At 47.0% G+C, this 20,983-nt stretch overlaps 1 protein-coding gene across 1 annotated transcript; it reads right to left on the minus strand.

Annotated features, from left to right (window-relative positions):
- Nucleotides 1-3,531: 3,531 nt before the first annotated feature.
- On the minus strand, nt 3,532-9,494 carry lsm10 (LSM10, U7 small nuclear RNA associated). The gene is made up of 2 exons (XM_085962364.1): nt 9,385-9,494; nt 3,532-4,057 (listed from the first exon to the last, which is right to left on the minus strand). The coding sequence occupies exon 2, from the start codon at nt 3,986-3,988 to the stop codon at nt 3,614-3,616; it is 375 nt and encodes a 124-aa protein (XP_085818490.1). The 5' UTR covers nt 3,989-4,057; nt 9,385-9,494; the 3' UTR covers nt 3,532-3,613.
- Nucleotides 9,495-20,983: the final 11,489 nt, after the last annotated feature.

Genomic DNA, 20,983 nt, shown 5'->3' on the forward strand with positions numbered 1-20,983 from the left:
CAGAGTCAGCATGGTTTTATGAAAGGGAAATTGTGTTTGACAAATGTATTAGTTTTTTGAGGATGTAACTAGCAGGGTAGATAAAGGGGAACCAGTGGATTTAGTATATTTGGATTTCCAAAAGGCATTCGATAAGGTGCCACATAAAAGGTTATTACACAAGATAAGGACTCATGGGGTTGGGGGTAATATAGTAGCATGGATAGAGGATTGGTTAACACAGAAAACAGAGATGGGATGAACGGGTCTTTTTCAGGTTGGCAGGCTATAACTAGTGGGGTGCCGCAAGGATTAGTGCTGGGGCATCAGCTATTTACAATCTATATTAATGACCTAGCTGAATGGACAGAGTGTAACGTATCCAAGTTTGCTGACGATACAAAGCTAGGTGGGACAGTAAGCTGTGATGAGTACACAGAGTCTGCAAAGGGATATAGATAGACTAAGTGAGTGGGCAGCAAGGTGGCAGATGGAGTATAATGTGGGGAAATGTGAGGTTATCACTTTGGTAGGAAGAATAGAAAAACAGAATATTTTTTAAATAGTGAGAAACTTTTAAATATTGGTGATCAGAGAGGTTTGGATGTCCTCGTGCAAGAAATACAGAAAGCTAGCATGCAGGTACAGCAAGCAATAAGGAAGGCAAATGGCATGTTGGCCTTTATTGCAGCAGGGTTGGATTATAAGAGTAAGGAAGTCTTGCTATAATTGTACAGGGCTTTGGTGAGACCACACCTGGAGTACTGTGCAGTTTTGGTCTCCTTGTCTAAGGAAGGATATACTTGCCTTGGAGGCGGTGCAACGAAGGTTCACTAGATTGATTCCTGGGATGAGAGGGCTGTCCTAGGATGAGAGATTGTGTAGAATGGGCCTATACTTTCTGGAGTTCAGGAGAGGTGGTCTCATTGAAACATACAAGGTTCTAAAGGGGACTGACAGGGTAGATGCTGAGAGATTGTTTCCCCTGGCTGGAGAGTCTAGAACTAGGGGGCATAGTCTCAGAATAAGTGGTTGGCCATTTAAGACCAAGATGAGGAGGAATTTCTTCACTCAGGGGTTGTGAATCTTTGGAATTCTCTGCCCCAGAGGGCTGTGAATGCTGAGTCTTTGAGTATATTCAAGGCTGAGAGATAGATAGATTTTTGGGCTCTAGGGGAATAAAGGGGTATGGAGATCGGGCGGGAAAGTGGAGTCGAGGTCGATGATCAGCCATGATCTTATTGAATGGCGTAGCAAGCTCGAGGGGCCATATGGCCTACTCCTGCTCCTATTTCTTATGTTCTTATGCAAGCTCAAGGAACAGCACTTCATCTTTCGATTAGACACTTTACAGCCTTCTGGACTCAACATAGAGTTCGACAATTTCAGACCATAACCTCTGCCACTATTTTTTTCCACATCAGCTGTTGATGATTCTGCCATTCCCATTTACACCTCATCTATACTCATCTTTTGCTTCTTAACTTGTCCAATTATCATCTCATTTTGCCTTGCACCATCCCTTTTGTCTTATAATCTCTCCTGCCTTCCATCCTATCACAGACCTTTCCTTTTGTTCTTTCCTCCCCTCCCCCTTTCCCTGCCCCTACACTTGCTTAAAAATCTGTTACATCTCCAGCTTTTTCCAGTTCTGACGAAGGGTCATCGACCTGAAACGTTAACTCTGTTTCTCTCTCCACAGATGTTGCCTGACCTGCTGAGTATTTCCAGCATTTTGTTTTTATTTTTATTTCCCTTGTCATTTGCCGCTTCCATTTACACAGAGCCATACCACAGCAGGTGTGACTCAACTGAATCCCAAAGGGAGACCCAACCGCCAACCCCCCCCCCCCCCCACCCCCAAACCCCCACCACCAGCAGGAGTGAACACTGAACCATATCCCAGCAGGAGTCACCGTCTTCAGAAGGAGAAGAGAAAATAATTAATGCAGGTTTGTGTTGAGCTGCAAGTGTGTACAGTAACTGCGGAATTCCCAAGGCTGTTCCGCACAGTTATTGGGATAGCAATGCATAATGGTAGATGAATGAAATGTTTGCACTTGTGACAAACATTAGTGAATCTGTCCTTCCAAACGTGGGCTCTGGACAGAGCACTTTACTGTGTAACTCATGGGGAAGTGCTGGTGGGCACGTCGGTCACTTGTGGCGAGAGCAATTTTAAATAATGAATTAAGAGATTCACATAAGTAGCATATTACACTACATTAAAGTGTGTCAGGCATGACCCGCCTGTAGTGTAATGGTACCAGTGACCACACTGGGGTAAGTGCCGAGTGGTGGGAGCACTCTTCTGCCATTCATTCTATGTAACAAGCACCGATTGAAGAGGATAAAGTCAGCATCTGGTGAGTGCACTCGGCATCACCACCTGCTATTGGCAGCGTTTGATTCACATGTACCCAGGATCCTGCTGATCTAGGCAATCACAATAGAGAGACAGAAACTGTGTGTGCGACAGCACTGACCAACTTTCAAGTGCTTCAGTAGATCTGATGCGCACTTATTCCAATCACTTATTAGGAGTCAGTATAGATAAACACAGTGGCAGTGTGAGAGAAAGAACTTGCATTTTATAGATCACCATGTCACATCTCAGATTTCCGAAAACGCTTCACCACCCAGTCCTGATTTCCCCCTCCCATACCCACATACATCACACAGTCCCGATGAATTACTGTAAAGTGTGGTCACTGTTATGTAGCTGAGTACAGCAGCTACTCTGCACAGATCCCACGGTGAAATTGATGATTTGGTGCTGCTGGTTGAGAATTCTGTCCGGGACCCCAGGAGTGCCAGGGCCCTGCACTGTCCACGCAAACCACCAAAACAAGCAGCTGGGATTGTGGTTCAATGTCTCATTCAAAGGACGGCACCTTCAACAATGCAGCACTCTCTCAGTACTGCTCTGGGGTGCAGGCCCACGTATTGTGCAGCGGAGCTTGAACCTACAGCTTTCGAACTCGGCGGTGAGGATGCTGCCAACTGAGTCAAGCTGGCAGTGTGGGTCTTCCCCATCAGTGCCCGTGCCCACGGTCATCCTGAATCCCCAGACACCACCCAGTCCTGAATCCCCATACACCACCCAGTCTCCACCCCCCTAGACACCACCCAGTCCTGAATCCCCATACAACACCCAGTCTCCCTCCCCCCAAGACACCACCCCAGTCCCGAATCCCCAGACACCACCCAGTCCTGAATCCCCAAACACCACCCAGTCTGTCCCCCCCCTCAGACACCACCCAGTCTGACCCCCCCCATACACCACCCAGTCTGTCCCCCCCAGACACCACCCAGTCTGTCCCCCCCCCAGACACCACCCAGTCTGTCCCCCCCAGACACCACCCAGTCTGTCCCCCCCCATACACCACCCAGTCTGTCCCCCCCATACACCACCCAGTCTGTCCCCCCCCATACACCACCCAGTCTGTCCCCCCCCATACACCACCCAGTCTGTCCCCCCCCATACACCACCCAGTCTGTCCCCCCCCAGACACCACCCAGTCTGTCCCCCCCCATACACCACCCAGTCTGTCCCCCCAGACACCACCCAGTCTGCCCCACCCCCACAGACACCACCCAGTCCGGACGCTCCTTCTCCAGGATCAGCACATTGTTATTTTCTTGATGGGAATTCTTTTCTCCCCCGATCTTTCCCCCCGAAGTTACGCACTCGGTGGATTTTCTGCAGTTGGCTGTGGATGGTCTCGATGATGTTGATCTCCTCTGGGATGTGAACATAACGGACGTTTCTGCCGGTCACAAAGAAGTTGTCCAGGTGCAAGACTCTGCCCCGCCTATCGGTGTATGTCACCTCAGAAAGCCGGACATTCATGAACGCATCAACGTTAACGACTCGCCCCCTCACCGAGCTCTCGTCTCTCAGGTCCACGGTGGTGATGTGGCCATGCACTCCCTGGAGAAGGATGATGAGGCTGTTCTCTGCAATCGTCCGCTCTTTAATGGAGTGGCTCACCGACATGATGCTCATTTGCAACTCCCTGCAATGAGCTTAAGAGGAGGAAGATCAAGTCCAGCTCACACGCTTCCCCCGATAGAACTGCATCAGAATCAGAATTGAAAAGAAAACTAGTTCATGAAAAACAAACAGAGCTTGAAGATAACGATGCTCAGCAATTAGCGAGAGAGGGTTGCTTGTTTATCCCATCTCTATTTTTCTCCCCATTTCAATCAAGGTTCTGCCTCTGGACTGGGGTAGGGCTTCACGGACAGCTGGCACCTGTTCCAAATGGTCTGTCTTTATGTGTGGGTCTAAACAGGGAGTTCAGCAAACTACTGAACAACATGGAGTGGGATCTGTGCCCATGTCAGAACCGGTTCACATGGAGGGGAGCAGTGTGACTGGACAATTACTGCCCTGCGGGACGGGTGTGACCAGACACACGTTACCCGGGACGGGGGGGCAGTGACCAATGTTCCCTTTAATTTTTTTTGGGTGCGCGGCCCATTCAAAATACCACGCACATGCTGTTTTTTTCCATTTAAAAGCCGGTGAGCCGGCTGTGTGGGTGCTCCAGAGCGCCACGCAGCTTAAAGGGAACATTCGCAGTGACTGGAACGCAAAAACAGCAAAAGGCCATTTAGCCCCTCGGACCTGTTCTGTCATTCAATTAGATCATAGCTGATCTGTATCTTAACACCAGCCACCCGCCTCGGTTCCATAATGTCAATGCCCTTGCCTAACAAAAATCTATGTTTTGACATTTTTAAGCTCGCCAGATTTTGGGGGGGGAAGAGAGTTCCAGATTTCCACTACCCTTTGTGCTTTCAGACACTGCCTCTGAACAGCCTGGCTCTAATTTTAAGGTTCTGTCCCCTTGTTCTGGGCTCCCCCACCAGAGGAAATAGTTTCTCTCCAACAACCCCATCTAATCCTTTAAACACCTGAATGAGATCACACCTTAATCTTCTAAACTCAAGGGAATACAAGCCTAGTCTATGCAACCTGTCCTCATAATTTAACCCTTTTAGCCCCGGTATCATTCTGGTGAATCTGCGCTGCACCCGCTCCAAGGCCAATCTATCCCTCCTGAGGTGCGGTGCCCAGAACTGAACACTGTGCTCTAAATGGGGTCTGACCAGAGCGTTATGTTACAGTAACATAACTTCCTCCCCTTTGTATTCCAGCCCTCTTGAGATAAAGGCCAACAGTCCATTTGCCTTTTTAATTATTTTTTGTACCTGTCCACTAGCTTTTAGTGATTTCTGTACTTAGACCCCTAAATCTCTCCAATCAGCCACAGTTCCTCGCTTCTCGTCATTTAGAAAATACTCTGATCTATCTTTCTTAGGTCCGCTGGATGACCTCACACTTTCCCACATTAAACTCCATCTGCCAGTTCTGCCCACTCAAGAATGGATTAGGAAAAAAAGGGAGGCTTTTGGCAGATACAAAGGACTAAAAACAGTGGAAGCCCTAGAGGAGTATAGAAAGTGCAGGGGGGGTACTTAAAAAAGAAATTAGGAGTGCGAAGAGGGGGAATGAAAAAACACTGGTGGGCAAAATAAAGGAAAATCCCAAGGTGTTTTATAAATATATATTAAGGGCAAGAGGATAACCAGGGAAAGAGTAGGACCCATTGGGGACCAATGTGGCAATCTGTGTGTAGAGCCGGAAGATGTAGGTGAGGTTTTAAATTAATATTTTGCATCTGTGTTCACTATGGAGAAGGACAATGTAGGCATAGAAATCAGGCAGGGGGATTGTGATATACTTGAACAAATTAGCATCGAGAGGGAGGAGGTACTAGCGGTTTTAGCGGGCTTAAAAGTGGATAAATCCTCAGGCCCAGACGAGATGTATCCCAGGCTGCTGTGTGAGGCAAGGGAGGAGATTGCAGGGGCTCTGACATAAATTTTCAGAACTTCTCTGGCCACAGGGGAGGTGCCAGAGGACTGCTAACGTAGTACCACTATTCAAGAAGGGTAGTAGGGATAAACCAGGGAATTTACAGGCCAGCGAGCCTAACATCAGTGGTAGGGAAATTATTAGAAAAAATTGTGAGGGGCAGAATTAGTCTCCACTTGGAGAGGCAAGGATTAAACAAGGATAGTCAGCATGGCTTTATCAGGGGGAGATCATGTCTAACCAATTTGATTGAATTTTTCGAGGGGGTGACTAGGTGTGTGGATGAGGGTAGTGCAGTTGATGTAGTCTACATGGACTTCAGTAAGGCTTTTGACTGGTCAAGAAGGTAAGAGCCCATGGGATCCAGGACAATTTGGCACATTGGATCCAAAATTGGCTTAGTGGCAGGAGGCAGAGGGTGATGGTCGAAGATTGTTTTTGTGACTGGAAGCCTGTGTCCAGTGGTGTACTGCAGGGATCGGTGCTGGGTCACTTGCTGTTTGTAGTGTACATTACTGATTTAGATATGAACGTAGGAGGTATGATCAGTAAGTTTGCAGATGACAAGAAAATTGGTGGTGTGGTAAATAGCGAAGAGGGAAGTCTCAGGCTACAGGAAGATATAGACGGGTTGGTCAGATGGGCAGAACAGTGGCAAATGGAATTTAACCCTGAAAAGTGTGAGGTGATGCATTTTGGGAGGACTAACAAGGCAAGGGAATACACAATGAATGGTAGGACCCTAGGAAGGACAGAGGATCAGAGGGACCTTGGTGTGCATGTACATGGATCCCTGAAGGCAGCAGGACAGGTGGTTGAGAAGGCATATGGGATACTTATATTCGATGCCTCGGCTAATGAAGGCAAGAGCAAGGAGGTTATGATGGAGCTGTACAAAACACCAGTTAGGCCACAGCTGGAATACTGTGTGCAGTTCTGGTCACCACGCCACAGGAAGGGTGTGATTGCATTAGAGAGGGTGCAGAGGAGATTCACCAGGATGTTACCTGGGCTGGAGCATTTCAGCTATGAAGAGAGACTGGACAGGCTGGGGTTATTTTCCTTAGAGCAGAGAAGGCCAAGGGGGGACCTGATTGAGGTGTACAAAATTATGAGGGGCATAGATAGGGTAGATAGAAAGGAACTTTTCCCCTTAGTAGAGGGGTCAATAACCAGGGGCATAGTTTCAAGGTAAGGGGCAGGAGGTTTAGAGGGGATTTGAGGAAAAACTTTTTCACCCAGAGGGTGGTTGGAATCTGGTACTCACTGCCTGAAAGGGTGGTAGAGGCAGGAACCCTCACAACATTCAAGAAGCATTTAGATGAGCACTTGAAATGCCATAGCATACAAGGCTACGGACCAAGTGCTGGAAAATGGGATTAGAATAGATAGGGCTTGATGGCCGGTGCAGACACGATGGGCCGAAGGGCCTCTTTCTGTGCTGTATAACTATGGCTTAATCCATCAATGGCCCGTTGTAACTTTCTGCTCCCATCTACACTGCTGTGCCACCTAACTTAGTGTTGTCAGCAAACTGGGATATACGGCTCTCTATTCCTTCACCCAAGTCATTTATAAATATATAGTGAAAAGCTCAGGCCCTAGTGCAGATCCCTGAGGGGACGCCACTCGTTACATCCTGCCAATCTGAGTACAGACCCATTATCCTTACTCTCTGTCTCCTCCCTCTTAACCAATTTCCAAGCCAATAGGTTGCCTCCAATCCCATGCACATTCATTTTTGTCAACAGTCTCTTATGTCAAACCTTGTCAAAAGCCTTCTGGAAGTCCATAAAAATAACATCCATAGACACGCCCTTATCCACTATGTTGGTTAGCTCCTCAAAAAATTAAACTAGGTTAGTTAGACATGACTTAGCCATGCTGGCTCTCTCTGATCAGCTCATGTTTTTCCAAGTGCTCAGTCACCTTGTCCCTAATAACAGATTCTAGTAACTTCTCCACAGCAGACATTAGACTAATAGGCCTATAATGTCCTAGTTTATCTCCCCTACCCTTCTTAAATTTTCCAATCCAAGGGGACAATTCCTCAAGATTTTTGGAAGATCATGACTGACGCATCAACAATTTCATCACCTACTTCTTTAAGTACCCGGGAGGTGGAAACCATTGGGTCCTGGAGATTTGTCAATCTTTAATTTCATTAATTTCTCCATCATCATTTTATAAACTTGTATTGAATCTAGTTAGTTCCTCCCCTTGATTTAGTTTCACTCATATCGCTGGTACTTTATCCTCTTCCTGTACTGTGAAGACAGATACAAAGTGGCTATTTAGCCACCATTTCCAATGGCAATGGCCTGGAATTTGCAGTCAGCGGAGAAGCAAAGGCGCTCGCCGCCACAGGCTCCGAAGAAGGCGTCCCACAAAGATCTCGCGATCTCTGTGGCGAGAAGTTTGCCTTTCTCGATGTGCAAGTCAGATCACTGTAGAATAGTGGGTAACTCCGAGTGTGAGCTGCAGTGACAGCAACAAGCTGTCTAAACAGCCAATCACAATGCAGAATTCTCACAAACCAGGAATCAGGAAATTAAGCTGTTGCTTTTATCCTGACTTTTTAAACTGTTAGAGGGTAAAACAAAGATTGGAGCTCTCACATGGGGAAAAAGTACACCTGAAGTAAAGAACAAACTTTTAAAAATTATAATTTTAAAAAAAAAAGTTACTTAAAAATTGTAATTTTATTATGGAGAAATTTGACATTCCACAAAATGAAAATGAGTTTTTCAGGGCTATAATGCTTGTTTAGCAGTCAATACACTATTAAAACCCCAGTTACACCTAATCCAACAAGGTCTAACTTTTAATGGGGTATTTAACAGCAATATTACCACGGAAAAGCCCACGTTTTCATCAGTTTCACCGATTTTCGGCTATGTGGGGGCAGAGCGCAGCCAATGTTGGAGCAGTGAATGACTGACCGAAACTTCGGGATTTCCACGTTAAGAAGCACTTGTGCTACATCCTGAAGTTGCGGTCACTTTCAAAGGGGTAGTAACAGCGAGCGGTCTGTTTGCTGTTATTACCCACCGCAAATTCCGGGCAGATATCACTCGTGTCTGTCATTAAAGGGCCCACATTCTAAGCTCTGGAATTGTCTCCCTAAACTTCTCCATCTCCTTTAAGACGCTCCTTAAAACCTACCCTCTTTGACCAAGCTTTTGGGTCACCTGTCCTAATATCTCCTTTATATGTGGCTCGGTGTCAAATTTGTCAGATAATTGCTCCTGTGAAGGGCCTTGGGACGTTTTACTATTCTAAAGGCGCTCCAAAAATGCAAGCAGATGGCCTGGTCACTCCTCCCATTACCCGGTGGGCAGTGAGCGGTCGCTGGTCCCCGAGGGACGGCCAGTGACCGCGGCCCTCACAGTCTCAATGCCCGGCCCCACTGACACAGGGACTAGGCCGCACGGCATCGTAACCTCGAGTACATCGCCACCCCAGTAAGCAAGCGGGGGATCGGAGCTCCTCACTAGACGCCCCGCTCACTAACTTACCGCCGAGTCACACAGCGGCCGCCACTGACAGCCTTCTTTAGAAGGCCCCGTCTCCCTGGTTACGGCAACTTCCGTCCAGGCCTGAATGCTGGAGACCACGTGATTGCAGTAAGTCCCGCCCCTCAGTGTGACGCAGACGGGGCTCTGCACCCGGAAGTGAGTGGCGCCATGTGCAGCCTCCGGGAGCCTTGTTCCTTCAAACAACTCCCGACCTTAGCAACCAGCCTAACTGAATAACAACAGAAAATGCCGGAAAAGCTCAGCAGGCCAGGCAACATTTGTGGAGAGAGAAATAGAGTCAACGTTGCGGGTTGAAATCCTTTGTCAAGACTGAAAAAGCACAGGAAATGAAACAAATTAAAAGGCCAGTTTGAGGGCTGGGAGAGAAGTGAATAGACATTAAGAGGTATTCAAAATGAGACGAGATGGTGATAGGACTAGTGGAGACAAAAGACGGCTCTAGATTAGGTGTGAAATGCGCTGGCAGAATGAGAGACAGCTGCCATGTGGAGGAGAGAAGAAAAAAAAGGGGGGGAAGGGCCAAAACAAAGATGTGGATAAAAAATATAAGTAAAAATGTAATGGGGGCCGAGGTTATGATCTGAAATTGTTGAACTCGATATTGAGTCCAGAAGGCTGTAAAGTGCCTAATCGGAAGATGAGGTGCTGTTCCTCGAGCTTACGCTGAGCTTCTGTGGAACAATGCAAAAGCCCGAGGACGGTGAGGTCTGAGTGGGAATGGGGCGGTGAATTAAAATGACAGGCGACCGGAAGCTCGGGGTCATCCAACTGAATGCCTGCTGTGAGTACAGGCACACTGAAGGACACATTAACTCCACATGACCCATATGAGGAAAGGCAACAACACCTGGTTCAGGGAGACCTTTGCTGGATGAAGAGCAAAGCTTCATCTCCTCTACCCTGCCTCACCTCGAGTACACTCCTTACTGGTTCATTGTGACATTTCAATTCCCTGCACACCCCGTGCCGTACTAATTAGTGCCAAAATATGGGGAATTTTTGATCCGTGGCCCATATCCAATGTGAACTGGATTCAGACTACCCAAACTTTATTAACAAAACCCTTACAGCAGCAGATAAAATTGGCCATCAACTAATAGTCTGCACTCAATTCGAATCTGAGTCCCAGAGGCAAAAGAATAGACTTCAAACCCACTGCCATTGCTGTTCCCTATATAAAAATCTGGTGTTTGCACAGATTTCCTGTCTGGTTTTTATGTTAACATTTAACATTGAAAATCCCTGCCTTAGTGCATCTGCTGCTGAAACCTTCATCTGTGCTTTGTTCAGCTCCAGACTGGACTATTCCAATGTTCTCCCTCTGTAAACTGTAGCCTATCCATGACTGCTGGCCCTATGCTATCCCATACCAAGTCCTACTCACCCATCACCCCTGTCCTTGCTGACTTACATTGGCTCCCAGATCCCCACTTTAAAATTTGCATCCTAAAAGATGTGTCCCATTTAAATCCTGGAAGAATCCTAAACGTGGGTAGAAATTATTCATAAACGACACGCTCCAGCAACCTTGCCGTCTGTTTTCTGCAGACACAAATTAATGCAAACAGTAGCCTTTTACTATCAACTGTTTATTGAATGTAAAAGCCAAACAATAATACCAACAAAAACTTGTATTTAAATAGCACCTTTAGCGTAGTAAAACGTTCCAAGGCGCTTTTGTTATCAAACAAAATTTGACATCGAGCTACATAAGCAGATATTGGCCTGGATTTTGTGGTGGTAATAATGTCAAACCGTCAGCGTTTGCCGTCATTACCCCTCTGAAATGACCGTAACTTCTGGATTTAGCGCATGCACAACTAAACGTGGAAATTCTGAAGTTGTGGTCAGTTATTCCCTGCTCCGTCACAGGCTGCACTGTGGAACGCCCCATAGCCGGCAATCAGTGAAATCAGTTGAACTGATGAAAACTTAAGCTTTTCCAATCTAATTACGCTGTTAAATGCCCCATAAAAAATTAAGTCTTGTTGCAATAGGTGTAACTGGGGTTTTAATGGCGTATTGACTGCTGAACAACTGTTCTGGCCCTGAAAAACTAATTTTATATTTGTGGAATGTCAAATTTCTCCATTATGATAAAAAATATATATATTTAAAAAATCTAGTAATTTTCTAAGTTTGTTCATGATATTTCAGCTTCTACCTTAACCCCATGTGTATGTCCCAATCTTTATTTCGCTCTCTAAAATTTTTAAAAAGTGAATTGAATCAGTGCTTTTTATTTCCTGGTTTGCTGTCTGTGATTGGCTGCTTAGACAGCTTGATGACATCACTGCTGCTCTACCCTATGGATTCCCTTTTGACAGCACTTCAATTAGTTTAACATCGAGAAATCTAAAGTTTTCAGGGAATGCGGAGGCCAGAATTGGTGGAGCACAGAGATCTCGGAGGGTTGTAGTGCTACATAAGAACATAAGAAATAGGAGCAGGAGTAGGCCAATCGGCCCCTCGAGCCTGCTCCACCATTCAATAAGATCATGGCTGATCTGATCCTAACCTCAAATCTACTATCACTCTACATCCCTCCCGAACCCATGTGATCTCCTAGGAGAGGCGAAAAACCAGATAAAAAACCCAATGGCCAATTTGGGAGAAAAAAGTCTGGGAAATTCCTCTCCGACCCATCCAGGCGGTCGAAACTCGTCCAGGAGATCACTGTCCCTATATTTTCTACAGTACTTACCTTCTGTAAAAGGTGATCTCCACCCCAGCCAGGAACAGGAATAGAACCATCTCCTGAAATCTAACACATAATTAGAACACAAGAAGTAGGAGCAGAACCAGGCTACACGGCCCCTGGGCCCGCTCCGTTACCCACAGGGCCGTGACCGTTCCGAACATAGACTCATGTCCAATTTCCTGCCCGCTCCCCGTAACCCCTAATTCCCTTTACTTCTAGGAAAGTGTCTATTTCTGTTTTAAATTTATTTAATGATGTAGCTTCCGCAGCTTTCTGGGGCAGCAAATTCCACAGACCTACTACCCTGAGTGAAGAAGTTTCTCCTCATCTCAGTTTTGAAAGAGCAGCCCCTTATTCTAAGATTATGCCCCCTAGTTCTAGTTTCACCCATCATTGGGAACATCCTCACCTCATCCACCCGATCAAGCCCCTTCACAATCTTATATGTTTCAATAAGATCGCCTCTCATTCTTCTGAACTCCAATGAGTAGAGTCCCAATCTACTCAACCTCTCCTCATATGTCCACCCCCTCATCCCCGGGATTAACCAAGTGAACCTTCTTTGTTCTGACTCGAGAGCAAGTATGTTCTTTTCTTAAGTATGGACACCAAAACTGTATGCAGTATTCCAGGTGCGGTCTCACCAATACCTTGTACAACTGCAACAATACCTCCCTGTTTTTATATTCTATCCCCCTAGCAATAAAAGCCAACATTCCATTGGCCTTCTTGATCACTTGCTGCACCTGCATACTAACTTTTTGAGTTTCGTGCACCAGGACCCCCAGATCCCTTTGTACTACAGTACGTTCCAGTTTCTTGCCATTAAGATAATAACATGTTCTATGATTTTTCCTGCCAAAGTGCATAACCTCACACTTTCCAGTATTGTATTCCATCTGCCAAATCTCTGCCCACTTACTTAGCCTGTCTATGTCCCTTTGCAGGTTTTTTATGTCCTCCTCACTCACTACTTTCCTTCCCATCTTTGTATCATCTGCAAACTTTGATATGTTACACTCGGTCCCCTCCTCCAAATCATTAATATAGATTGTAAAGAGTTGGGGACCCAGCACGGACCCCTGCGGAACACCACTAGTTACTGATTGCCAGTCTGAGAACGAACCATTTATCCCAACTCTCTGCTTTCTGTTAGATAGCCAATCCTCCACCCATGCCATAATATTACCCCCAATCCCATGATTTTTTATCTTGAGCAATAATCTTTTGTGTGGCACTTTGTCAAATGCCTTTTGGAAGTCTAAATACACTACGTCCACTGGTTCCCCTTTATCCACCCTGTATGTTACTTCCTCAAAGAACTCAAGCAAATTTGTCAAACATGACTTCCCCTTCATAAAACCATGCTGACTTTGTCCTATTAAATTATGTTTATCCAAATGTCCCGTTACTGTCTCTAAAATTTTACCAACCACAGATGTTAGGCTAACAGGTCTATAGTTTCCGGCCTTCTGCCTACTACCCTTTTTAAATAAGGGTGTTACATTAGCAGTTTTCCAGTCTGCCAGGACCTTTGCTGAGTCCAGGGAGTTTTGGAAAATTATTACCAATGCATCCACAATCCCTACCGCCACTTCCCTCAAGACCCTAGGATGTAAGCCATCAGGTCCAGGGGATTTATCCGCCTTGAGTCCCATTATTTTACCGAGTACCACTTTCTTAGTGATTTTAATCGTATTTAGCTCCTCCCCCCCGTTGGAGGTTATAGAGATAGGGAGGGGGCAAGGCCATGGAGGGATTTGAAAACAATTAGAATTTTAAAACTGAGGCATTGCCGGACCGGGAGCCAATGTAGGTCAGCGAGCTCAGGGGTGATGGGTGAAAGGGACTTACTGCGAGTTAGGATACGAGCAGCAGAATTTTGGATGAGCTGAAGTTTATGTCGGGTGGAAGCTGGGAGGTCGGCCAGGAGTGCGTTGGAATAGTCAAGTCTAGAAGTAACAAAGGCATGGATGAGGGTTTCAGCATCAGATGAGGTGAGGCAGGGATGGAGTGATGGTGGTGGAGCAGATATGTGATCGGGAACTCCGGATGAAATACGTCACTAAGATTGCGAACGGTCTGGTTCAGCCTCAAGACAGTTGCCAGAGAGAGGGATGGAGTCGGTGGTTAGGGAACGGAGTTTGTGGCGGGGACCGAAGACAATGGCTTCAGTCTTCCCAATATTTAGTTGGAGGAAATTTCTGCTCAATCAGTACTGGATGTCGGACAAGCAGTCTGACAAATCAGAGACGATGGAGGGGTCGAGAAAGGTAGTGATGAGGTAGAGCTGGTTGTCATCAGCGTACATGTAGAACGTGATATTGTGTTTTGGATGATGCTGCCGAGGGGCAGCATGTAGATGAGAAGCAGGAATGAGAAATACTGTACTGACAATCTGGCCTCAAACGACAAAGATTTTAAATAAGTATAATACATATTTTGCATCAATGCACAGTAACTTAAAAAAAAACTTCAAATGCTTCTAATCCACTATAGTTTCACTAGATCAATGGTTAACATTTTTAAGCATATATATTTCACAGACTTTGATTTTCAATGGACAATAAAATACATATAATAGCAAAATACTGCGGATGCTGGAAATCTGAAATAACAACAGAAAACGCTGGAAAAACTCAGCAGGCCAGGCAGCATCCGTGGAGAGAGAAAGAGAGTTAACGTTTCAGGTCTGGAAGGGTCCCAGACCTGAAACGTTAACTCTGTTTCTCCCTCCACGGATGCTGCCTGGCCTGCTGAGTTTTTCCAGCATTTTCTGTTGTTATTTAATAAAATACATATGTTGAGTACACCCAGTCTCATTTTGTGAGCTCCTCTCCATTGCATCTCCATCCTTTGGGGGAGGGACAATGGCTGCTCCCTACCTGCTGAGGGATTCCTGAAAATACATTCCTGTAGGAAAGTAGTGCTGGTACATACATCAATTATGTCGAATGTGGAAATCTCTCGAATCCAGTGAGCCAGATTGTAGCAGCTCTTCTCGGCTCCCAGAGACTGCAGTAAACTTCACCACAGCCTAGATTTTTGAGAGGGTTACTTGCTAAATTGTAAATGATAGTCTGATTTTAAATTGAAGCCCATTTTGTCCCTGCTTACTTCTATCTCTTATAATGTGCAAGCATTAAGGTTTCCAAGGAACTGTGAACAGGAGAAGAAATAGAACTCATGTCGCACTCCCACCCCCTACCTGCCTGGTTTGGGACTGGACAAGAGATAACAATCTACGTCTGTCTCAGATCAGACTCGAATTCACAACCTCAAGTTTGACAGAATTTTATTTTTTGGACAATTTAAAGTATTTATATTTACTCTTCTCAACACCATTCACTTCTTGGGCGAGGGGGCAGTGACTGCTCGTGTCACTAACCCATCCGTTTATTCAGCAAACACTGATGCACACAGACATTCATCGATCACTCGTAAGACTCTGGTGTTTGACAAGCAAAGTGCATTCTTCAGCATTTCCTGTTCTTCAGTGTTCAGGAATTTCTGCTGTTCAAAGTGGAATATTTCAGGTTTCAGATGTCCTGAACAATTTGTTTGAATGTATTAAATCAAGCAAAAAATCCCTGGAAATGCAACTTCACTCCAATCAAATGTTTTTTTTAAATTTTTTTTTAAAGTTGTTCTTGGGATATGGGCGACACTGACAAAGCAGTATTTATTGAGCATCCCTAGTTGTCCTTACGGAATTAAAAGTCAACTACGTAGTATGGGACTGGAGTTACATGTATGCCAGACCAAGTAGGCGTGGCAGTTCCTCTCCCTGAAGGATATTCGTGAACCAGATGGTTTACAAAAACCTCTGGGTTGCTGGTCCAGTACCATAACCGCTAGACTACTGTGCCTATGCTACCAAAATCAACAGACATGAGTGAACCCAAAACTGAACTTCAGATGCTTTACCTAAAGCTCTATAAAGACTGAGCAGTGGACTGGAGCAATGTGCATTTATCATCAGGGCAGGTGTGAGGACATCAGTCTGCCCCTTGAACATTCAAGGTGAATTCCTCCCCAGGCACCTCTGAAAATAGAGCAGATGTTGGTGGAGAGAACAGCTACCAGGCTATCTATCCCAGCTCACCCCAACGAAAGAGGGTATCTCAGCATTAAGATACTTTGCAGATATTTATTCTATACAATTCTGTCAAAGCTGGACTTTATTTTGGCCAAACACTGATGACACCATCAGGAGCACTGGCTGTGGAAAGGTTATTGAGCATAACGGGGGGATGGGGGGGACTGAATTAACATAAGTGGATATACACCAAAGGATGATTCAACATCATTGTATATCTTAATTTAGCTCCCTCCTACTGCTGGACTCTGTATACTTACCTTCCAAGCCAGTAAACCAGATGATATCAGCATTCACTATTTGGCTAACTACAAATATTAAAAATATTCATGTAAAAATTATGAATGTATCTTCTAATTTCAAACAATTATTTCACAAAAGATGGCATTACATTAGCCTGGATGTTCCACTGACTGACCAGTCTTACTATTTTTTTTAATGTATTCGTCCATAGGATGTGGGCATTGCTGGCAAGGCCAGCATTTATTGCCCAACCCTAATTGCCCTTGAGAAGGTGGTGGTGAGCTGCCTTCTTGAAACGCTGCAGTCCGTGAGGTGAAGGTTCTCCCACAGTGCTGACTTTGTTGTAGTGGTTTGGCTTGCCTGGCCATTTCAGAGGGCAGTTAAAAGTCAACCACATTGCTGTGGGTCTGGAGTCATGCATAGGCCAGACCGGGTAAGGGCGGCAGATTTCCCTAAAGGACATTAGTGAACCAGATGGGTTTTTAACGACAATCCGGTAGTTTCACGGTCACCATTACTGACACTAGCTTTTCATGCATTTACTACGGTTAACTGTTTCAAAGAAATATTTAGGCATTGCTTTCTGTTATTATGCAAAATTATGAACACAATCATATTATTAGATATATATACACTGAATTTATCTCTGGACTAATACTACCATATCAGAACTGCTGGAAGTGTATAGGTCAATCAGCAGCTGAAAGAGAACAGGTTACCGTTTAAAGTAGTTAAGAACGTTGACCAAGATCTCATCGGAAACATTAACCAGCCTTTTCACACAATGTGCATTTGTCGTTTCACTGGTTATCACCACACACAGAACTCTGGAGGGAGAAGCGAGATAGGGATGCTCATGTTCAGCACTGGTGCAGGAAGTTAGTACGTGTGGTATTAGCTGGTATCAGCTTCGTCACGCTAGAGTTTAGAGAAAGAAAAGCTGGCCGAGATACTCAGCATTTGGAATTGAAAGCATCTCCCAGAGCACACGATGTTCTTCACTCCGTCAAGCCCTCATCTTACAAGCCTTGAAGGGAAAAGTCAGCCTGTCTTTTCTCTTTCAGATGCCAGTCAACTTGCACTTTGTTTAAATCAGGATGTGGAGATTTTTTGGATTCTCCACAAATCTTCGCATCTCTGACGACGCAAAAGGTGGGGGGGGGGCGGTCTACTGAAGGACGAGGCTGTGGAAGAATTCATGTTTCAGCTTGGACAGGAGGTGTCCGAGAGGTGCAGTTATACGGGTACATAAGATTGACAAGGACACAGGAAAATCACTGTGATAAAATATTCCATTCATCACTGCCTGTGACTGTGGTTGGTTTCAGGTTTCTCCTCACCATTGTATTGTGTATTGGAATGTATGGAATGTGTTGTGTGTAGGGCTCCGCCCATACCTGGCCTCTATGTAAGCCAGCTCAGTCTGGCCTCACAGCCAGTACTGCAGACCTCCAGGGAAGATACCTCTCTCCACTGCGTGTTATCTTCTAAGTTAATAAAAGCCTTGTTTTGTTTCGCTAACATCAAGTCTCGGGATTATTGAGGCACATCAATTTTATTAACTTATTTTTCAACACAATGGATCAACTCCTGAAACCCGAACGTTTGGATTTGGATCAGCATGCTCCGGACGCATCAGCACGCTTCGGACACTGGTTTGTGTGTATGGAATTCTTCCTGGACAATTCCGCAGCCGTCAAAGACGCTACGGACGCTGCGAGTATGAAACTCGGAATTCTGCGGAATTGGGTAAGCCACCGGGTTTACCCCCTCATCCAAGACGCCGACACGTACCTGGCCGCCTGCGACATCTTAAAGGCGCATTACCAGCAGCCTACGAATGAGGTGTATGCTAGGCATCTGCTCGCCACTCGCGCACAGCGACCTGGGGAATCAGTGGAGGAGTTCCTAGGCACCCTGAAAATGCTTGGCAAAGACTGCAAGTGCCGAGATGTAAAAGCCGCAGTGTACACCGACGAGCTTGTTCGCGATGCCTTTATCACAGGCCTCAGCTCCACTTACATCCGGCAAAGACTGCTGGAAAAAACGGGACTGGACCTGAAACAGGCTGCGGACACTGCGCGATCCCTGGATGTGGCCCAGAGAAACTCGGACGCCTACTCTTCAGCCCGCGCCGTCCACGCCGCCACGTGTGCACCAAGGGCGCCGCCATCTTGGAAGGCATCTTCCCCGCCTGGCAGCCCGACACCGTCGGGACCCCGCTCTCCCCCCAGAAGCCCTACGACAGCCGCGACGCGTCGGGGACCCAACTGCTACTTCTGCGGGCAGCCAAAGCACACCAGAAACCTGTGCCCGGCGAAAGGCACCACCTGCTTTAAGTGCGGTAAGAAGGGGCACTTTGGGAAGGTGTGCAGAGGGAACCCCGCTGGAAAACCAAAACCCGCCACCGCCGCGTGTGCGCGGCCATCTTGGACACCATCTTGCCCGACCTCGTGGGGTCCGCCATCTTGTGAGCAGACAGCGCGGACGCCATCTTGTCTCGATCAGGGCCCTACAGTGGCATCGGTCACAGTGGACCAGACCAGGCCCCACCCGCTATCCAAATCAATGGTGGACATCGAGGTAAACGGGTGCCGGGTTAAATGTTTAATTGACAGTGGAAGCACGGAGAGTTTTATCCACCCGGAACTGGCACGACAACTCTCCCTAAAGGTGGTCCCTACTCGGGGTACCATCTCTATGGCTGATAAAACCCAGACATCGACCATTCTGGGTTACTGCACGGTACAATTGTCCATTAACGGGACTGTATACGATAATTTTAAAGTATTAATCATGAAGAATCTATGCGCGAGCGTGATCTTGGGCCTGGATTTCCAGTGCAACCACCAAAGCATCACGCTCAAGTACGGTGGGTCCCAGCCGCCCCTCACAGTGTGCGGCCTGGCTACCCTGAAGGTAAAGCCGCCTTCGCTATTTGCGAACCTTACCCCTAACTGCCGGCCAATAGCGACCAAAAGCAGGAGGTACAGCTGGGAGGACAGGCGGTTTATCGCAACCGAGGTAGACAGGCTCCTGAAAGAGCGCATTATTGAATGCAGCAATAGCCCGTGGCGCGCCCAAGTGGTGGTGGTAAGGGGTAGCGAGAAGAAACGGATGGTGATCGACTATAGCCAAATGATCAACAGGTACACCCAACTAGACGCCTACCCGCTACCCCGCATATCAGAAATGGTGAACCAAATCGCCCAATACCGGGTGTTCTCCACCATCGACCTCAAGTCAGCGTACCACCAGCTCCCTATCAGACCAGAGGACCGCCCGTACACCGCCTTCGAGGCGAACGGACGCCTCTACCAATTCCTCAGAGTCCCCTTTGGGGTGACGAATGGGGTCTCGGTCTTCCAGAGGGAGATGGACCGCATGGTCGATGACCACCACTTGCAGGCAACCTTCCCCTACCTCGACAACGTCACCATCTGCGGTCACAACCAGCAGGATCACGACTCGAACCTCGAGAGGTTCCTGAAAACCGCACAAAAACTCAACCTCACCAACAACGAGGACAAGTGCGTTTTCAACACCACGCGCCTCTGCATACTAGGCAGCGTGGTGGAGAATGGGGAAATCGGACCAGACCCCGACCGATTGCGCCCCCTACGGGAGCTGCCCCTGCCCAACACTCCCAAAGCCCTGAAAAGGTGCCTGGGGTTATTTTCTTATTATTCCCAATGGGTCTCCAACTACTCCGACAAAGCCCTCTTGAAAGCATCCTCTTTTCCGCTCTCTGCTGAGGCCCACGCCGCCTTCAAAAGCATTAAGCAGGATATTGAGCGGGCCACGCTACAGGCAGTGGACGAGAACACTCCATTTCAAGTGGAAAGTGATGCGTCTGACTTTGCCTTGGCGGCCACCCTCAACCAGGCGGGGCGGCCCGTAGCTTTCTTCTCGAGGACCCTCCAAGGGCCCGAGATCAGACACTCCTCCGTGGAAAAGGAGGCCCAAGCCATCGTGGAGCCAGTGCGCCACTGGCGCCACTACCTAGCCGGCAAACGCTTCACCCTACTTACCGACCAGCGGTCGGTAGCGTTTATGTTCAATAATAAACAGAGGGGGAAGATCAAAAATGATAAGATTCTTAGGTGGCGGATCGAGCTCTCCACCTTCGAGTATGACATCATCTACCGGCCAGGGGCCCTTAACGAATCCCCAGATGCCCTCTCACGAGGGATGTGTGCCAGCGCCACCGGGGATCGGCTACAGACCCTCCACAACGACCTCTGCCACCCAGGGGTCACGCGGCTGTTCCACTTCATAAAGTCCCGCAACTTAGCCTACTCGATTGAGGAAGTTCGGTCTCTGACCAGGAACTGCCGCACTTGCGCTGAGTGCAAGCCTCGGTTCTACCACCCTGATAGAGCCCACTTAATCAAAGCTACACGGCCCTTTGAGCGGCTCAGCTTAGATTTCAAGGGCCCCCTCCCGTCCGTCGACCGCAATGTTTACTTCCTGAACATTGTGGACGAATACTCCCGGTTCCCATTCGCCTTCCCCTGCCCAGACATGACCAGCGT

Source organism: Somniosus microcephalus, chromosome 20 (assembly GCF_052327205.1).
Source record: "Somniosus microcephalus isolate GS21.2 chromosome 20, FLI_Smic_1.0, whole genome shotgun sequence".
In the NCBI taxonomy this organism is placed as follows: domain Eukaryota; kingdom Metazoa; phylum Chordata; class Chondrichthyes; order Squaliformes; family Somniosidae; genus Somniosus; species Somniosus microcephalus.

Excerpts from the sequence above, each read along its gene's own strand:
- lsm10 (XM_085962364.1), bottom strand. The coding sequence starts at position 3,988 with ATGAGCATCATGTCGGTGAGCCACTCCATTAAAGAGCGGACGATTGCA.